Genomic DNA, 21,452 nt, shown 5'->3' on the forward strand with positions numbered 1-21,452 from the left:
TGCTCAGTTTGAAGTGAATAACTAGTAAAGCATGCATATATTGAGGGTGAAAAAGTGGATAAGTAGTCTTCCAACAACTTGATAAGAACTATCTGCATCTTCTCTAGGCAGTGTCTCACTAGTGGGTTTCACCATCTTGGAATAAATCTTTGTTCATTTTTAACAGACAGCACAGTCATTGTTTGACTGGTGCCTTTTGTCGGACCTTATAAATTGCAGGTAATTTTCATTTGCTTTTCAAAGTTAAATGCCAATATTGTTAACTAGCCAACCCGCGGCGTACCATACGCCGCATAATCAGGCCGGTTTTTAAATTATTTTTAAGCACAGGGAGAAAATTAACATTTGAAAAATCAGTAATGTAATAAATCAGCAAGAAAAGCAACATTATAAACAATGCACGGAACGAACCAACACACAATCGTCTGTGACTGAAAACTGGAGGACCGCAATCGCGTCTTCTCTTGAGGGATGGGGGTGCACAGCACGGAGTGTGGAACGGGAGGAGAGGAGAAGGACGTCCATTCAGCTCCCTCTGTCATGCTAGTCTGCTGAATTCTCGTTCAGTATGTACTGCCCGCTCATGTGCCCACCTCCAACTCGTCACTTGAGTCGTTGGCTGCTTTTCTATATATAATCCACCAAGACACCCGACCACGACAGTAGCGAGGTGGGAGAGGGGTGTGCATAAAGGGTAGGGACGTAATGAGTGGGAGCGTATGAGTCGCACTTAGTGGGAATTCCACGGTTTGCAGCCCGAATGGGGTTCAATGGCTTACCTACGCCCCTCTGCGCCGGGTAGACACACGCTCAATCTCATGCATAATTATTTATTGAATGCTAAACACTTCTGGAAAGACATGGTTGTCTAAAACGGGTTGGTGTGAGAATACAACAGTAAGCGAATGAAAAGATGGAACTCGAGAGAGAGCAAAATACAACACAATAGTAAAGCCGCGGCATAACAAACACCGCATAACTATTTATTGATGGTTGAACACTTCTGGAAAGACACAGTTGTCTAAAAAGGGAGGGTTTGAGGATATAATAGAAAGTGAATGAAAAGATGGAACTCTGGAGAGAGCAACATATAATTGTCCGTGAGTGAAGAAGACGCATGTTTGTCGCGGATGCGAATTGCTGTATGTAGCGTGTAAAACAGTTTGCTATGGTGCACGCGGTCGTGCGTCGTATCTGAAAACTCGGTTTTTAAAGACTGCTTACGTCATTGTGTTTTAACCTCAGTTGGAAAGGATTGTTTTAAGGTTCCCATGGGATACGCCTCGCAAACTGTTTTACACGCTGCATATGGCGACTCACCTCCGCGAGAAACATGCCTCTATGAACAGTCAACGTGGCTCGGAGGTAAATGAGGCCTCTACGACAGACGAATATGAATGACGCCGTTCTTTCTGTGTCGTCGCGGCCGAGTTGGTGAGCGTGGCTCTGCAAGTTGTTGTTGTATCCAGTGGTCTTGGAGTTGGTGGGCGTGGCTCCTCCCTGCATGCGGCATAGGTGTCTTACTTGTCGGCGGCTTAGTGAATCCACGCCCATTCCGGTGTGCTTTCCATGGGTGTCTTGCCTTAGTGAATTATATATATAGATGGTGCTTTCACGTGATGTCAATAGTAGACGCTCAAATTGAATTAAATTTTTTTTCACCCAATGTTGCTGAAGTGTATCACAAGCCTCTCTTACTCAAACTGAATGGGTTTCCACATTATCTCTACACCTATTATAAAGCTTATGTTAATTTGTCTGGTGTTATTGAACCTCGCTTTGTGCTAATGGATTTTTTTCCTATTACTAGGATTCTAATTAATTTTTTAAGCATTAATTTTGGTGTTTTTTTAATGTAAAACATAACGAATTGAACATGTAACAAAACATATTTTTCATCCATCCACAATGAAACCTACTAAGGTCAGTTTAGAACCATGGGCTTAGAGCATAAGGCAAGACAGGAGTCAGCCCTGAAAAGGGCTACAGTCCATTGTAAACCCATATACATTTATGTCTCTCGGAGATGTGAGGGAAACTAGACATCTTTGAGAAAACCCATGCCAGCAAAGAACAGATAAGAAGGCTTCATACATGCCTGGGCCCAGATTTCCACCCACACGTTTAACTGTGAGACAGTAGTACTAGTTGCTGCATCACTATGACATGTCACTTTTTAATCATATCCCCTCACTAAGTCTCGCTCACTCTACTGTATCTCAGTTTGTCTCTTTGCTGAGAATTATGGTTTCCAGTACTTCTTTCGTATCAGTCTAAATGAAAAAAATATATATCCTTTATTTACATTATTTTTCCTACATGAACATTCCAGATTTCCCATTAACATTCTTCCCAAAATATGACCATTGTAAGCATTTCTTGAGAAAGATACGCAACATATTTTAATAAGGCTTTGAAGATTTTCTCCTATCAATCCATTTTTTTAAACCCACATATCCAGTTTAAAGATTCAGAAACCATTGTCTATCCTGATAGCATTAGGCATAAAGGTGAGAACCAACCCTAGGGGAAATCAGTTAATTCCAGGACACAATAAGGAACACACTCAGATTGGTTGGGTTTAGACTTTTCAATGACCCAACACACAAATCTTTGGATTCAGGTGAAAAATGCACACTGTGAGACTTGCCCGGACACCACCACATCTTTATAAAAGTCACACTTTTATTATACATCTCCAAATAAAGGAGATTAAAGTCCCGAACCACACACAATGCATATAGCAAATAAATCACCCCTATAAACCTTCTTTTCTTCAGTCTTTTAGCCGCCAATCTCCTCCTGGGAGCTCCATCCTGCTTCTACTCCCGACTCAAGCTCCCCGACTGTTAGGAGGTGGCGCCTTTTATTTCCCGCCCGGATGTGCTCCAGGTGGCTGATGACAAACTTCCGGCAGCACTTCCTGTTGTGGCGGAAGTGCTGCCTTTTGCACCGGAAGCAGGTTCCTCCGCCATCTTGCAGAGTGTGGTGGAAGTAACTAATTCTGGGTCCCACGAGGTTTAAGGTGCCCTCTGGCAGTGGCCACGGGTCCCAACAAGTTATACTTTTCTCTCTCTTTTCCCGTGGTCCTCTTCTGCTACAGGGCGGTTGTCTCCTAGTGGCCCTGAAGCTATTCATGCCACTTTCCGGTCCTTTTAGGCATCCCGGCCGGGTCAAAACCCCAGCCATCTGTGCCAACACGCATATATATATATATATATATATACACAGTATATATATATATATATATATATATATATATATATATATATATATATATATATATATATATATATATTGACAGAATGCAAACTGTATACAGTAAACGCCAGGGTCAGGATTTGAACCCATGACTATGGAGATGTAAGGCATCAGGGTTAAGCACTAGACTACCTGTTTCACCATGAAGTAACATTTCAAAGAAATTAAAATCATATTATCTGCTTCAGCAAAGAAAGGTGTTTCTATTCCCTTGGGTTTTAACATGTCCAACAGCTGTTCTGTGTAAATTAATATCTCACTGGTATCTGAATGTGTGTGCTGACAACTAGTGTTATCACTGGAGTAAAGTCAGGCTCCATCCATCCATCCATCTCTTCCGCTTATCCGAGGTCGGGTCGCGGGGCAGCAGCTTAAGCAGAGAGGCCCAGACTTCCCTCTCCCCGCCACTTCTTCCAGCTCTTCCGGAGAATCCCATGCTCCCAGGCCAGCCGGGAGACATAGTCCCTCCAGCGTGTCCTGGGTCTTCCCCGGGCCTCCTCCCGTTGGACGTGCCCGAACACCTCACCAGGGAGGCGCCCAGGAGGCATCCTGATCAGATGCCCGAGCCACCTCATCTGACTCCTCTCGATGCGGAGGAGCAGCGGCTCTACTCTGAGCCCTCCCGGATGACTGAGCTTCTCACCCTATCTTTAAGGGAAAGCCCAGACACCCTGCGGAGGAAACTCATTTCAGCCGCTTGTATTCGCGATCTCGCTCTTTCGTCACTACCCATAGCTCATGACCATAGGTGAGGGTAGGAGGTAGATCGACTGGTAAATTGAGAGCTTTGCCTTACGGCTCAGCTCCTTTTCACCACGACAGACCGATGCAGAGCCCGCATCACTGCGGATGCCGCACCGATCCGCCTGTCGATCTCACGCCCATTCTTCCCTCACTCGTGAACAAGACCCCGAGATACTTGAACTCCTCCACTTGGGGCAGGATCTCTCCCCAACCCTGAGAGGGCACTCCACCCTTTTCCGCTGAGGACCATGCTCTCGGATTTGGAGGTGCTGATTCTCACCCCAGCCGCTTCACACTCAGCTGCGAACCGATCCAGAGAGAGCTGAAGATCACGGCCTGATGAAGCAAACAGGACAACATCATCTGCAAAAGCAGTGACCCAATCCTGAGTCCACCAAACCGACCCCTTCAACACCCTGGTTGCGCTTAGAAATTCTGTCCATAAAAGTTATGAACAGAATCGGTGACAAAGGGCAGCCCTGGCGGAGTCCAACTCTCACTGGAAACGGGCTCGACTTACTGCCGCAATGCGGACCAAGCTCTGACACCGTTGTACAGAGACCAACAGCTCTTATCAGGGGTCCGTACCCCATACTCCCGAGCACCCCCACAGGATTCCCCGAGGGACACGGTCAATGCCTTTCCAAGTCCACAAAACACATGTAGACCGGTCGGGCAAACTCCCATGCACCCTCCAGGACTCTGCTAAGGGTGAAGAGCTGGTCCACTGTTCCGCACCAGGACTAAAACCACACTGTTCCTCCTGAATCCGAGGTTCACTATCCGACGGACCCTCCTCTCCAGAACCCCAATAGACTTTTCCAGGGAGGCTGAGGAGTGTGATCCCTCTATAGTTGGAACACACCCTCCGTCCCCTTTTAAAGAGGGGACCACCACCCCGGTCTGCCAATCCAGAGGCACTGTCCTCGATGTCCATGCGATGTTGCAGAGACGGTCAACCAAGACAGTCCTACAACATCCAGAGCCTTAAGGAACTCCGGGCGATCTCATCCACCCCGGGCCCTGCCACCAAGGAGTTTTTGACCACCTCGGTGACTTCAGTCCCAGAGATGGGAGAGCCCACCTCAGAGTCCCCAGGCTCTGCTTCCTCATTGGAAGGCATGTTAGTGGGATTGAGGAGGTCTTCAAGTACTCCTCCCACCACCCACAACGCCCGAAGTCGAGGTCAGCAGCGCACCATCCCCACCATATACGGTGTTGACACTGCACTGCTTCCCTCCTGAGACGCCGGACGGTGGACCAGAATCTCCTCGGCCGTCCAAAGTCGCTCTCCATGGCCTCCAAACTCCTCCCATGCCCGAAGTTTTGCCTCAGCAACAACCGGCCGCTGCTCCGCTTGGCCTGCCGGTACCTATCAGCTGCCTCCAGAGACCCACAGGACAAAAAGTCCTATAGGACTCCTTCTTCAGCTTGACGGCATCCTCACCGCCGTGTCCACCAACGGGTTCGGGATTGCCGCCACGACAGGCACCACCACCTTGCGCCACAGCTCCGTCAGCCGCCTCAACAATAGAGGCACGGAACATGGCCCATTCGACTCAATGTCCCCACCTCCCTCGGGACGGGTTGAAGTTCTGCCGGAGGTGGGAGTTGAAGCTACTTCTGACAGGGGACTCTGCCAGCCGCTCCCAGCAGACCCTCACAACACGCTTGGGCCTACCAGGTCTGACCGCATCTTCCCCACCATCGGCCAACTCACCACCAGGTGGTGATCAGTTGACAGCTCCGCCCCTCTCTTCACCCGAAAGTGTCCAAGACATATGGCCGCAAGTCCACGACACACCACAAAGTCGATCATCGACCTGAGGCCTAGGGTGTCCTGGTGCCAAGTGCACATATGAACACCCTTATGCTTGAACATGGTGTTCGTTATGGACAATCCGTGACGAGCACAGAAGTCCAATAACAAAACACCGCCGGGTTCAGATCGGGGCCATTCCTCCCAATCACGCCTTCCAGGTCTCACTGTCATTGCCCACGGAGCATTGAAGTCTCCCAGCAAAACGAGGGAATCCCCAGAAGGTATGCCCTCTAGCAACCCTCCAGAGACTCCAAAAGGGTGGATACTCCAAACTGCTGTTCGGGCGCATACGCACAAACAACAGTCAGGACCCTTCCCCACCCGGCGGAGGGAGGCCACCCTCTCGCCCACCGGGTAAACCCCAATGCACAGGCTCCAGTCGGGGCAATAAGTATGCCCACACCTGCTCGGCGCCTCTCACCGGGGGCAACTCCAGAGTGGTAGAGAGTCCAGCCCCTCTCAAGGAGATTGGTTCCAGAGTCAAAGCTGTGCGCCGAGGTGAGTCCACTATATCTAGCCGAACCTCTCGACCTCAAGCACTAGCTCAGGCTCCTTCCCTTCAGAGAGGTGACATTCCACGCCCCAAGAGCCAGTTTCTGTAGCCGAGGATCAGACCGCCAAGGTCCCGCCTCGCCACCACCCAACTCACACTGCACCCAACCTCCATGGCCCCTCCCATAGGTGGTGAGCCCATGGGGAGGAGGACCCACGTTACCTCTTCGGCTGTGCCCGCCGAGCCCCATGGGTGCAGGCCCGCCACCAGGCGCGCCATCGAGCCCCACCTCCAGGCCTGGCTCCAGAGGGGGCCCGTGACCAGCGTCCGGCAAGGGAAAACGTTGTCCAAGTTTTATTTTTCATTGGAGGTTTATTGAACCGCTCTTTGTCTCATCCCTCACCTAGGACCAGTTTGCCTTGGTGGTTCTACCAGGCATAAAGCCCCGGACAACATAGCTCCTAGGATCATTGGGACACGCAAACCCCTCCACCACGATAAGGTGACGGTTCAAGTAGGTAACCTACTGCAGGTAAGTGACCATCTGTCCATTCATCATTTCATAGGCTTATTTACAATGAGGTATTAAAAAGCAGACTTGGAGTTGGAAACAACCACGGAATTTGAGAGTGAATTTACTACTAATTCCTTTTTTACACTACTTATGCCAGGTGATATCAAGCAGCTTTTTATCAATTACTGAAAATTGCTTAAATTTGACTACTATCTTCTGGCTAGGGCTGACACATTATTTATGGCTCACAAAGTCCCTGACAACTCATACACGAAAGATGCAGTTACATCAATGTGCATTTGAACAGTTTGTGTGCTGCAGACTACTCACACCTATTCTTTATCACTAATGCAAACCTTTAAGCAATTATACCACCTACATCTGAAACTGCATTTGTTTTGTAAGAAGAAACAACCTGGAAACAGAAAATTAGGAAGGGCTGGTAAATTTTAAAATATTAAATTAATTAAATTAATTGGCTGCCATAGGCATAAAATCAAAAATATGTAAACTTACATCTGTCCATTTCACCTTTTGTTGAAAGCACTATTTTCTATTTCAGTCTATTCTCACAGATTCGGGTACAAAGGTGGGCCATCATAGATCACACATGATGCATACATTCACGCTCACTCACCCATACAGTGTTATCAATGTCAAGAGTATGCAGAAAAATGCCCATATTGATCTTGTAGAATATGTAAACTTCACACAGACGGTAACCAAGCATAGAATTCAGCTTATGTTTCCAAAGTTGCGAGGATTCAATACCACCCATTACACCACCTGTCACAAGATTATGCTTTTCAAAAGAGTACCTGGTAGATATGATCAGAATCTACTGTATTTACTGTATATATATTTTATATATATACATATTTTATTCATATGTATATATTGTGGCAAGCCAGAAGGACCGGAAGAGGGATTATGTCTCCTCCAGACCATGAGGGGGTGACCGCCCTGGTGGTTTTGGGGACCAGGGGAACAGAGCTTAGAAGCTCAACCCTATATGGACCGGTGGTCACTGCCAGGGGGCACCCGAATGCTGGAGGAGCCCTAGCCCTCAGGACTTCCACCACACCCGGAAGTGCTGGGGGGAAGAAGACCAGGGACACCTGAAGTGCTTCCGGATGCACAGCCGGCGCTTCCGCCACACCAGGGAGTGCCGGCCGGTGCTCATTGGAAGGCACCTGGAGCACGTCCGGGTGATTATAAAAGGGGTCGCCTCCTGCCATTCAATGGCTGGAGTCGGGTGGAAGAAGGACAGAGCTCGGGAGGAGGGTGGAGTTAGACCAGAGGAGAAGGGCATTGATTGTGAGGCCTGGACTTTGGGGTGATTGGTGCTGCGGCACTGGGGTGTGTGCTGTCACTTGTAAAAGGTGCTTAAAACAATGTCTACCTGTCTGTGTTCAAGTTGTTCCCCACTATATATATATATAGTAGCAACTTCCTTTTAATATATGACATGCCTTATGGAAACGGTAGTATTTCAGCAGTGACATTAAGTTTATTAGATTAACAGAAAATATGCAATATCCATCATAACAAAATTAGGTGCATAAATTTGGCACCCCAACAGTGATATTACATCAATACAATACTTATAGCCTTTGATGAGTGTCTGGATTCTGGATAGAGGTATTTGACACTCTTGACATACTGTTCCTTCAGAATAACTCCTACTCCATTTCTCCTCCCATCCACACCATGATAGAACAATTTCAATCCAACTCCAATCCACCTGGCCTTTCTCTCCTTCCATTTAGTCTCTTGCACGCACAATTTATCAACATTCCTTCTTTCCATCATATTAGCTAACTCTCTCCCCTTACGAGTCATACTGCCAACATTCAAAGTTCCTACCCTAAGTTCCACTCTCTTTACCTTCCTCCTCTCCTCCTGCCTCCAGACACGTCTCCCTCCTCTTCTTCTCCTTCTTCTTCTTCGGCCAACAGTAGCCTGATTTCTGCCAGCACCCTGTTGACTAACAGTACTGGTGGCGGTCGGCCGGTATGGAAATTTGTATTGTTGTCCGCATATTTGATTTGGCAAAATTTTACACCGGATGCCCTTCCTGAAGTAACCCTCCCCATTTATCTGGGCTTGGGACCGGCACAAAGAAGCACACTGATTTGTGCATTCCCTGTTGCTGGGTTATCTTTTTTGTTGAAAGTAGAGTAAATTATTATACAGGCTGAGAGGTGTTCCCAAACTTTTTCTTATGACTATATATATACAGGGTGAGCCCTGTTGCTCTTTATTCAAACGCATATTTTAGGGTATCTGAAATATGAAAATTAAAATGTTAAAAACCATATGTATGGAAACTTATGGCCCACCCTGTATATATATAAATATATATATACAGTAATCCGTCGCTATATCGCGCTTCGACTTTCGCGGCTTCACTCTATCGCAGATTTTAAATGTAAGCACATCTAAATATATATCACAGATTTTTCGCTGGTTCGCCGCTTTCTGCAGACAATGGGTCTTTTAATTTAGGTTACATGCTTCCTCAGTTTCATTGCCCAGTTGATTTCATACAAGGGATGCTATTGGCGGTTGGCCTAGAAGCTACCCAATCAGAGCATGTATTGCATATTAACTAAAACTCCTCAATGCTATAAGATATGCTTCCCGCGCTGTGCTTGTTTGCTTCTCTCTATCTTTCTCGCTAACTCTGCCTGACGGAGGGGGTGTGAGCAGAGGGGCTGTTTGCACAGAGGACACGGACGCTCCTCTACAAAATGCCGCTTTATCGCGGTGCTTCTGTATACTTAAAAGCACGTATTGATTTTTGATTGTTTGCTTTTCTTTGCGGCTCTCTCTGACATTCTCTGCTCCTGACCGCTCCTTATATGGCGCTCCTTTGAAGATAAGATATGTTTGCTTTCTTTTAATTGTGAGAAAGAACTGTCATCTCTGTCTTGTAATGGAGCACAGTTTAAACGTTTGACTAAAGGGTGTTATTTCATGTCTAGAGGGCTCTAATAATGTTAACAGTGTGGGAGAGTTTATAAGGGCTTAAAATATATAAAAATAACCATACAAACATATGGTTTCTACTTCGCGGATTTTCATCTATCGCGGGGGGTTCTGGAACGCAACCCCCGCGATCGAGGAGGGATTACTGTATATATGTATATATATATATATACACACTAGGGGGTTTCCCCCGCTCGCTTTGCTCGCCAGCCACTTCGCATTTCTGCTGTTCACGTTGTGAAGAGGAGGGCTGAACGCGCCCAAAGGAGACGCACTCGCTCCTCCAAAACCCCCTCTTAAACTGTGATACAATGGGAAACAAATATTTTTTTTTTACCTCCTCTTTGTTCGATCAGCTGCTGGCTTGCTGCCGTGCTGTGTGAACTGCATCTCATGCAGTGCTTTGAACATTTAAAAGCCTGTACAGCAGCTGTCCTACTCTTTGTCTTTTATTTCCTGCCCCAGCCATGGTTAAATCTTTTGGCACAAAGTCCCATCTTACAAGACGTGAGTTCTTGATATTTTTTAGTTTATAATTTATAAATGGAATAAGAATCTGAAAATATAACAACATCACATTAAGGTTCGATAAATTCTGAAAAGAATGATACCAAATATAGATATAGGGTTTAAAATAAGGCTGATTTAAAGTGTCACCTTTGCACTTTTTAGGCTTAGGATTTTATATATAGAAAGCAGATATATACACACAACCAAATTAATATTTTTTTTTCTTATTTTGATCATAAAAAGAATCAAGCTGTTTCAGTTGTAAGTATTGCCATATGGCTCATACTTCACTGTTTTTGTACATGATGTAAGGATGACCATGACCGTGAGCAAGTTACTTCACCTGCCTGTGTTCCAATTGGAAAAGCAAAAGAAATATAACTAATTGTTTCTCAGATGTTGTAACTTGTGTTGGATAATAAGTATATAAGTAAATAATGGTAATAATAATAATAATAATGAACTGAACTGAAAACATCATATCTGTTGTCAAAGAGGTTCACCACTACTTTCTCAGGTGTCTAAGTACAGCTTTCATTTGTCAATCTTTTCTCATAAACTTCAACAGGTGAATATTAGGGTCCATCCTCACTGACTGCATAACATCCTGGCACGACACCTGCTGAGTTTATAAGCTTGTAAAACTTTGCAGCGGGTAGTGAAGGTGGTATAGAACATTCTGGTGCCCACCTGCCTTCCATATATACAACAGTCATTGAATTAGAAAGGCAAACAGTATAATTAAAGACCTCAGCCATCCTGCATTTCTCCATCTTCCTTTCTAGAAAATGGTAAACAGTGCCAATGGCACATGCAGATTCAGGGACAGTTTCTACCCACATGTTGTAAGATTACTGAACAGTCAATCACAAGAACAAATATTGTATATATCGTGTGTTACATTGTATGTACATTTTTTATGTATTTATTTGTTTGTTTTTTTTTATTGTATGTTTGTCAACTGTTTTGAAGAGGCATACAGATAAGAAAGTCATCATACTTTGTACACATCACATTAAACTTGACTTGAACTGGATATTTTGATACGGACAAGCTGTCTTGATCAGTCTCCTAACATGCTTTACTAGCCCAATCCATGGAGAAACAGACGAACAGCTCTACTGAAAAATTAAAAAGCAAATGAAACAGTTCAGATCAGTGGAATATTTATCCAAGCTCTTCACAGATACAGGCCAGACATTGGCGCAATGCCATTACAACTCTATGATTCTTTGGAAACAAGTTTAATTTTGTACATTTTTAAAGATTAATGGTTTACTTTGTTAAAAAGTTAAATTGCTTCTGGTAAATCAATAACCCTAAATATTAATATTCTCAAGCTTCATATCATCCAGTTTGGGGTAATGGGGGCTGAAGCCTATCACGGCAGCATTGTGCTCAGGGCATATTACAGCAATATACGGTCATATGAAAATGTTTCGGGACCCCTCTTAATTCTTTGGATTTCTGTTTGTCATTGGCTGAACTTTCGAAGTAGCAAATTCCTTTTAATATATGACATGCCTTATGGAAACAGTAGTATTTCAGCAGTGACATTAAGTTTATGGGATTAACAGAAAATATGCAATATTTGAGGAAGGGGCCTCAAAAAGGCATAAGGAGACAGCAAAAAGGGGACAACATGGATTTGTGAAAAGTCACCAATCTGTTTCACAGGTAGATAGGGATTTCCAGTTTAGGTAGGCATGGAGCAACAGTACAGTCAGTATTTTTTATTTTACATGAATGCACTGTACGTAAGTGAAGATGTTATTTAGGTCAGTGTTGCATTGGGTTATATCCCTCAACACCCATGAAGAAGACTAAGATAAAAAAAATAAGATGAATGCTTCCTCCCTTCCCTTTGATTTGACAACTGTGAATTGACCTCCTGTGAGTAAGTCTATTTGTCTGCCCTATGATGGACTGGTGTTTGGTGTTGGTTTCTGTGGTTTCCATATCTCTGCTACTGATAGAAAAGAAATGGATTGGTGGGTGAACACCACTCTGTTTTCATGTCATCTTCTGCCTATCCCAGCTGCATTGAACAAAGACATGGCAGTCAATCCCAATGCATACTTACTCACATGGGAGCAATTCAAATTCAGCAGTTAAACTTATAGGTATATCTTTTGCTTGTGAGGAAGGCCTGAATTTCTACAGAAACATATATAACACAGGCACACAGAGATTTTTAAATTCCACAGAGAGACTAACTAGCTTGGATTTTCAACCCAGTTTGCAAGAGTTATGAGATGCACTAAGCACAATGTTGCTGATGGATTGAGCTTTCAAAAACATGACAAAACCGTTCATGCCCTATTGCTGTTTTTTGATGACACAAGGTTTTTGGATTACTAGTGTCAAATCCTTCCATCACTGCACTCTTGCACAGAATTTCACATTATGAAACTGCCCACCCCAATCCCCACTTCTGTCTTCCCAGTAGTAGTATTGTTGGTTGCCACCTAACAACTACTGTCTGCTAATCTAATAGTCCAGTACTTCATCACAGTTTCTCTTCTTTATATCTATAAAGCACTTTAGTATAGATATATTTTTTGTATTTCTCCAGTATTGAATTATTTGTGTTTTAGAGTTATGAGGTTTGCTTGCTAATTCTGAGGTTTGCCTATCCCTCCTGGTTATCTGCTCAATGTTCACTCATGTACCACATAATTCCACTGCCCAGCTTTGGGTCTACACACTAAATAATATCACTTTGGTTCTGTTTCTGTCTGAACCCACAAAAGTACCTGGTGATAGCACAAAAATGCAGAAAAACAGGTAGAGATCTTTTTTTTTTTTCCCACTGATGTTTTCTACTGGCTAGTGCTTGTAGTGAGCCAGTACTCAACACTACACAGTTCCGGCACCTCTATCAGTTTCTACTTGAAGTACCAGCAAAATTTGTTAGTATACCACTGTACTCAAGTCTGTACCTGCAGCACTTGAAGTTTCACCGGGGAGACTCTTCACCCCGACTTAGATTTAATGTCAGTGTATCGTCGTGATCAAAAGTTTCAATAGGACCAGCAACCTGACCCTTCCCCTCTTTGATCGACTGTCTGTGTATCACCACAGAGTACTGCCTGTAATTGGTTCCACTTCAAGCACTGGTGCTGTTGTTGATGTTGCCCTCCATTAACATAAATTAATCAGGCAGGTTGATTTATAGTGTAAATACACAAACCAATCAAATCACTATATGGTAGCTGTAGGGATGTTACTTTTCACACAACCAATAACGGTGATAGCTCTGAGAAAATGTATATTTCCAGTAAACATAAATGTCTTAATCTACCAAATGATTGGGATGGCATCCCATCCAAGACTGGTTCCTGCTTTGTGCCCAAAGCTGCTTGGGTTCATGAAATGAAAAGGTATGGAAATAAACAGGTAAATTAAGGTGTTTCTTATTATTCATGGATCATTCTTTTTTGGGATGCTCGAAAAACTTCTTCATTTCTCCCCAACTTAAATGAGTCCATTTATATAATGTGATCGTTTTTCTGATTTTTTCTGTTTTCACTTTCCTCACCATCATCAGTACTAAATATTCTTGTGTGACCTGCTCTGTCATGACATTATTGTCTTTCAGGGATGTTGAAAAGCTGCACACCATGCCTTTCCTTCATGCTCGATGAATTTCAATGAGGTTGTTAACATTTCTCTTTGTGAAAAGCTGTGGCACTTGCTTGTCAAATGAAGCTGTGCTCTGTGATTCTCTGCAGGAAGAAATCCGCCCTCAGTTTGAAGCCAAATACTCAAAAAAAGAAAGAATGAATCCTATATCTGGGAAACCAGAGCCTTATCAAGCTTTTACAGACAAATGCAGCAGATTGATCGTGTCAGTGTCGGGGATATTCTTCATGGTAAGTCCCAGCTGCTCTACTTGTCACAGCAGAGAACATTTTGTGTTTAACACTGAGTGCTTATAAAACTTCATACAAAGTGATGCAAAGTACATGTAAAGATTTAGAAAATAATGATAGAAGTCTTTTAGCTGGGTGATACATACATCCTGTCCGTGAACCCACTGGTTTAATCTTTTACAGTAACAGATGATTGCATAAATAAATATGAAAAAATGTCCAAACTCCACAAAAACAGTGAATTGTACAAACATGGCTGTAATGCAACATTCATATGATCCCATAATCTCAAAAATTGTATGACAACAGCAACCACATAACATAATATAATATCATATTTCATGGTCTTAAAAGGCCAGGGCCTGTCCCAGCAGAAATGGGCAAAAGACAGGAAACAGACGTTGACATGGTATCAGTTATACTGCAGTGCCAATTCATACCCACACCCACCATCATGTACAGCCAATTTGCAATCACATGTCAAAGTAACCAACATGTCCTTAGGGATATAGAAGGAAGAACATAGTACATGGAGAAAACCACACGTAGACATGGCGCAATATGCAATTCCATATGGACAGTGATTGGGTTCAGTAATCAAACCCATGATCCATGAGGTGACAGTGCTAAACACTGCACAATTGTGATCCATCACCTTTTTTATAAACTTTTTGTTAATGCTAATTAAAAATATCAATATGTAAATACGAGAAATGATTTTATAAAAGATATAAGGGAGTTGTAGTCAACATTTAACGCAAGGCAATAACCAGCATTAAACATGATGTTAATTCGTCAAAGAGCACACACACCCGCACTCACTTGCATTTGACAAGTTTGTGGCCAACAATGAATGCAATGAATGAATCTTTAGGATGTGGGAAGAAAACCAGAGTAGCCAAATATAAAGTGTACGAAAATGTGCAAACTCCACCCAGAGAGTTATTGGGCCAGGAATTGAACCCATCCTTCTGGAGCTGTGAGACACAACTTTTAATAAAAGAATGAATTTGCTTTATTGTTTATTTCATGTTATTGTATGTCTCTTAATGTTTTAACATTACTTGTATGTTCATATTACATGTCTTATAAACTAAACCTCTTGTATAGCAAACTCTCTGCTGAAGCAACTGGCTCTTCTGTTGAAATGCACTTGCTAAGACTGTATTATTATTATTGTTATTATTCTGCGGTGGGCTGGCGCCCTGCCCGGGGTTTGTTTCCTGCTTTGCTCTCTGTGTTGGCTGTGATTGGCTCCAGCAGACCCACGTGACTGTGTAGTTAGGATATAGCGGGTTGGATAATGAATGGATGGATGGATTATTATTATTATTATTATTATTATTATAAATGGAGGCACAGTGATATAGGACTTATGGATCCATCTTTCTGGGTTCAAATTCTGTACCCTGTCATTGTTCATGTGGAGTCAGCACATTGTCCCCATGCCTGTGGGAATTTTCCTCTGGTTACTCTGGTCTAGTTAAATGGCCGTTCCCACTATGAGTGAGGGCGAGGGCAAGAGTGGGCTCTGTGATGAACTGAAGCCTCCTCCAGGGGCTGTTTGCAGTCTTGCTGCTTGGATAAGCTTTGGCCTCCTTTCAATGTTGTTGTTTTGTTTGATAATGGATGAATGGACTAACTCATTCTTTGAACCCACTGTTTGCAATACAGGCTTGTCTTGGGGTCAAGAGTCTATCTGGAGAATCAGGTACAAAGTAGTATTCTTTGGTGTTAATGATAACAAACAAGATCAGACTATAATATGATCATCCCTGTGTTCTGGAGACTATTAAAAGGTGTTGTTATATAAAATATCTGAGTAAGAGAAAGAGAATTTCTGTGAAATTCACAGGTTAAAAAAGTATTTTGCGCTCTTTGCCCTGCTCTGTCATTTTAAGTAATCATGCACTTCCTTAGAATTAATAGTTTTTTGCCTGGTGCTTCATTAGGTGACCCTATCGATTGCTTAAATGATTACAGGTATATTGCCTGTTCTCTCTTCTATAAATGCCTCAGGAGGTCAATGAACTGTGTCAACTTTTATTTATTATCCTTTCCATATTGCAGCAGTCAACAGAATGACTGCTGCAATACCCAGATGTTGTATTGGCGTATTGGACACATTTAACTATGACTGCTGTTTTTCTTTCTTTGATTGCATCAAAAATGACATTTTCAATAGAAAACAAAAGTTGTATACTCTGGCCATGTGGAATTGATGGAGCTATAATCATCGATTTCTACAGCAACCACTTACAAAAAGGAATTTGCAAGGTATGCGTTTTCTGGTTACATGCTACAGTGATCCAATTACTGAACCCACTTAATTCAGTTATTCAGTTCATGAAGAAGTGGAGCCTGTTTTCACAGCTTTGGAACAAAGCAAGAGCCAGTCCCAGGCAGGGTGTCGTCCCTTGTCAGTCATGCACCTATGTATACTCTTACCTGGCCAACTAAGAGTTACTAACTAAGCTATCATTCACAACCTTAATAACTGAATAAATAAATGTAAAGAGTTTGAGCGATTATAAAATAACAATGCTAAAGTCGCCTGCTGTAGATCTACACCCAGCCTCCATACATAAGACAGCAGCCTGATATTAAACTTAATCTTTTATGCCAGTTAAGGTGTTAAACATGAAGTCTGTCCTAACTCACCTTGGTGGTCTTGCAGTCCATTTAAATAGCTCACCAACATCACACTGCGCTTCGAGCTTCAAAAGTACCAGTTTTCTCTGAATAATCTGACCGGATCTTAATCACCACAGTTGCTGAAGAAGAATAGGTTTATTATAATGATGGGTGTTACTGGTTCTCCACAAGTTGAACAGGAGGAACAGGCTTAACACATATTTCATTTCAAACCTTAGAAGCAATTGAGTTACATACAAATCAGTCTAATTAGTATTCATTAATTGGCGAATAACTTGTAAGAAATTTTGCTAGGTCAATACACTGTATAAGAATATAATGTGAGGCGCATAGTTAGATGGTCTATATACTCCACCTAGAGCGTCAGAGGTTACAAGTCCAAAATAATCTTAATAGGTCAGCATACATGCTAATAAATGTCTAACTGCACATTTTCTGAGTCAATGTTTTCAAGTTATTGTATGTACAGTGAACACACAGATGGTTTAGTGTTACCAGTCTCCCTAAGGATAAGGATAGACCACCTAAACATGGACAGAACATATGCCTTCCTCACAAAGAGCCAGGAATCAAACAAATAAAGGGCATCAGTCCTCCCTGTGGTACTAACGTTTCACCCTGTGAAAATAAATTCTGGAATCCCTCATTTTTTAAAGAGGGTATGCTATGAAATAAATGAGCATTCCAATTCCTAAAGGCTAAATGGAATTTTCTGAATAAAAGTCCAGCATTAAACATATAGTCAGACAGCAATCAGTTGTGTCAGTTTCCTGCTCTTTATCATCAAATTTTATTTAAAACAATGTGTCTGTTAAACAATACAATATCCTTTATGTTTCTTCTTCCATTTCTTTCTCTTTAAGCAGAATATTTTGGCAGGCTGTTAGTTATAGAAAGATTTTGTGCTTTACATTTGGCTCTGTCTTGTTTGTAACTTGTTTCTGGATGTTTACATTTGAAAAGGGCCATTTCTCAACCTTTGGACATATCAGTTTTTTTGAGTGACAACGTCTGAATTTGTCTTCTTCTTTTCTCTGCTCAGTTGGTGAGTGGTGGAGAAGCGAGGAGTATATAATCTGTTTGGGATAAGACATAATATATTTTTATCTTACTAACATGTAATATAGACAATGCATTGCAATGCTTAAAATGAATATAATATCCATAAAAACATTTGAAAGGGGTGTTATCTCACAGTTTATACAACATTTCATGTTCCCAGTATTAAATAAAATATTTTAATAATGTATGTGTGGACACAGTATGGATAAGTGAAAGTTAAATCTATGTGTAAATTATATTTCTGCATAATGTGTTAAAGCATAAATCACAGTGACATACAAATTGCTAATTATATTTGCATGGATTTTGCTGGTTATGCTTGCATGTAAGTGGGCATACGCTCTAATGGTGTTGAAATTGATTTGCCCAATGTAAGACTGGGTGTTTTAGGCACAGAACAGATTGATATCACCTACTATGCTGTTTTCTGTCATTTGCTATCAAGTATTGTTCTGTACTCTGCCTCTACCCAAACCATTTACCTGGCAACATCTATTAGAGCAGGTTTCACATAATTTGAGTGTGTTGTGAAACCACAACACAAAATGGTATAAAATGGTTAAACAGGCCTCATAACAAACGATGCCTTACCAGGGTTTCACTTAGTATTTGAAGCAGGTCTCACCCCAGGCAGCCAGACCCCAGATTCAATAGGCAGGTTTGTAGGTCTACATAGACTCTAAATGGAGCACTTGGCTATAAAAGTCACAAACAAAAAAAAAACCAAAAATGCCCTTAATGGGAGAAGGACCTCTGTAAAATCTCTGCCTTAAAGGGCAAAGCTAATGAAGAATCTTATTTGTTCACAAGAATCTAAAAAGAGAACAAAAATAGGAAAAGGCAAAATAAGGGGAAACAGAATTTGCCTAAAAAGACAATCCTAGGCAAACAAATCGAAATCCACAATCCAACAGCATAATTCAATAAACCATAGGAAAAAATCAGTAAACTAGAAAATGCAATACAATACTCTGTTGGGACCATCTCCTCAACCTTAATATAAATGCAGAGGGGTCACAAAGTAGTGACAGCATGGTTCCCACTTAAGAGCTTTATACTAAGTGAAAAAGTAAACATAACAATATTAATAGAAAATATATAACAACCAGTAACAGCCCACTGCACAATAACGTGCAGTTAATACAGTACACTTGACTTGAGCATTCATAGTTTTCATACTCTTTCTTTGTATGTTTAGCATTCGTTTGCTCAGAGGTTGATGTGCTTGCTGCTTCCTAAGCAGCTCTTCTTTTCCCCACCCTAGCGGGCCGCTTCATCTCCTCTTTCGTCTGCATCTTTTCACGTTAAAATTGATTAAGTCAATGTTTGTGTTGCCATTACTTAGTATTTTTTCTTTAATTTTTCACTTAACCTGGCACTTAAGTCTTCAATCTACCTCAAGAATGATGTAAGATATGAAGAGGTAGGGGAAGTGACGACAAAGGTGGTGGGGATGAGAGTGTGCTCTACTATTTTGCTTCAAGCTTTTGTGAAAGCCATTCCAGCCAACAATTCTTTGTTTGCATTGTCTTGTGTTTTCAGATTTTTTTCTTTGATTTGTAAAAGTCTGAAAAGGGAGACTAGGGGTCTCATTTATAAACCTTTCCTTGGATCCGAGCATGAAAATATTCTTAAACAAAAAAGCAGGAAAATCTGTATGCCAAAAAAGCAGATTTATAAAACCTAGTGTGCGCACATTTCTATACAATTTGACCTTTATAAATCACAATCATTTTGTAAATGTGCCTAAGTGAATGTGCCTCAGACTGTGCCCAGTTGCCACCCTGAAACACCCATATGTGGACTATGCTAATCATCCTCATAAATATGCCGTCACCCTGCTGTAGACCTTCATTGGCTGGTAGAGCAGGCACCCCACCTAATGCATGCAGACACTGGCATCTGTGTTTGAGAAAAGGAGTCCTGTTGTGCACTTTCCTAGGTGCTCTGTGGTTGGGGAAAGGCATAAGAGGCCAGTGTCTTAGCAGGTAGCTGCTATCATCAGGCACATATAATGACATGATTGCTGTTACAATAAATAGTATAGACCATATTGAAAACACTGAGGGTTCCGCCAGTTACCTTATCAAAAATTCAGCCATCACGTACTGCACCTCCAGCATGTTGTCTGATCAGCAGTACTTTGCTTCAAAATAAATACATCATGGGTTGACTCAGGCCATTGAGCCACAATGTTTATCAGTTTCATCGTGGAATCACAGATGACCTGTGCATTACTGGAATGTAACTGCTTACGGCTTATAAAAGCAGTATTGTTCTCACTAGAAGCCCGTATTTCAATATGAGTGGTTTCAATTGTCATGATCACGTTAGGAAAACCAGACACTGCTGCAAATTTTCTTTTTATGTTGGCATATACAACCAAACCATGCAGAAAATAAAAGTAGCACCTTGTCAGTCATTTATGGCTTCCAGCAGAGTGGGCATTGTGGAGCCTGTCGGCCAGTTCCCTCTCATTCAGTAGGTGCTTGTTGCTAGAATTCCAGCCATTGTTAAAATCCTAGGTGTAGCCTGTCTTTGTAATGCCGGGCCCAGCACATAGCTCCAGGAGAATGGCTCTTGAAAGTGTAAAATTAGCTAGAATGCAAGTTGTCGTCATGGGTCCTGCTGGACCCTATAAATTTCTTCCCTGCATATACGAGCATTTGCATAGTCTTCAAGCAGTACCAACGAAGTCAAACGATTAGGCTATAAACATGCTATAGGGCTTGAGATTTAGAACTTTCTGTACACACAGAGTGAATCAGATTTGTTTTTTTTACAGCTCTTTGGTTTCAAATCATTATTAGTGATAACAGATAACTGATATTAACTCATGAAAAAATAAAAAAGTTCTTTAGTGGAAATGCACAACATTGGCCTTCATCATAGGGAACTGAAAGAAAGTCTATGCACCATATTTACAATGGTGTGAAAAACTATTTGCCCCCTTCCTGATTTCTTATTCTTTTGCATGTTTGTCACACAAAATGTTTCTGATCATCAAACACTTTTAACCATTAGTCAAATATAACACAAGTAAACACAAAATGCAGTTTTTAAATGATGGTTTTTATTATTTAGGGAGAAAAAATCCAAACCTACATGGCCCTGTGTGAAAAAGTAATTGCCCCTTGTTAAAAAATAACCTAACTGTGGTGTATCACACCTGAGTTCAATTTCCGTAGCCACCCCCAGGCTTGATTACTGCCACACCTGTTTTAATCAAGAAATCTCTTAAATAGGAGCTGCCTGACACAGAGAAGTAGACCAAAAGCACCTCAAAAGCTAGACATCATGCCAAGATCCAAAGAAATTCAGGAACAAATGAGAACAGAAGTAATTGAGATCTATCAGTCTGGTAAAGGTTATAAAGCCATTTCTAAAGCTTTGGGACTCCAGCGAACCACAGTGAGAGCCATTATCCACAAATGGCAAAAACATGGAACAGTGGTGAACCTTCCCAGGAGTGGCCGGCCGACCAAAATTACCCCAAGAGCGCAGAGACGACTCATCCGAGAGGTC

General features: G+C 42.2%; 1 protein-coding gene across 2 annotated transcripts in view; it reads left to right on the forward strand.

The window, feature by feature from the left end:
- The window catches only part of LOC120534250 (anoctamin-4), a 384,157-nt gene that overhangs the window by 315,383 nt on the left and 47,322 nt on the right, over window positions 1-21,452 (forward strand). For both annotated transcript variants that reach the window (XM_039761684.1, XM_039761685.1), the window contains one exon: window positions 14,070-14,210. In XM_039761684.1, coding sequence (XP_039617618.1) covers window positions 14,070-14,210 — 141 coding nt within the window. The remainder of the gene's footprint in view (window positions 1-14,069; window positions 14,211-21,452) is intronic.

This window comes from Polypterus senegalus, chromosome 8 (genome assembly GCF_016835505.1).
Source record: "Polypterus senegalus isolate Bchr_013 chromosome 8, ASM1683550v1, whole genome shotgun sequence".
NCBI classification, from domain to species: domain Eukaryota; kingdom Metazoa; phylum Chordata; class Cladistia; order Polypteriformes; family Polypteridae; genus Polypterus; species Polypterus senegalus.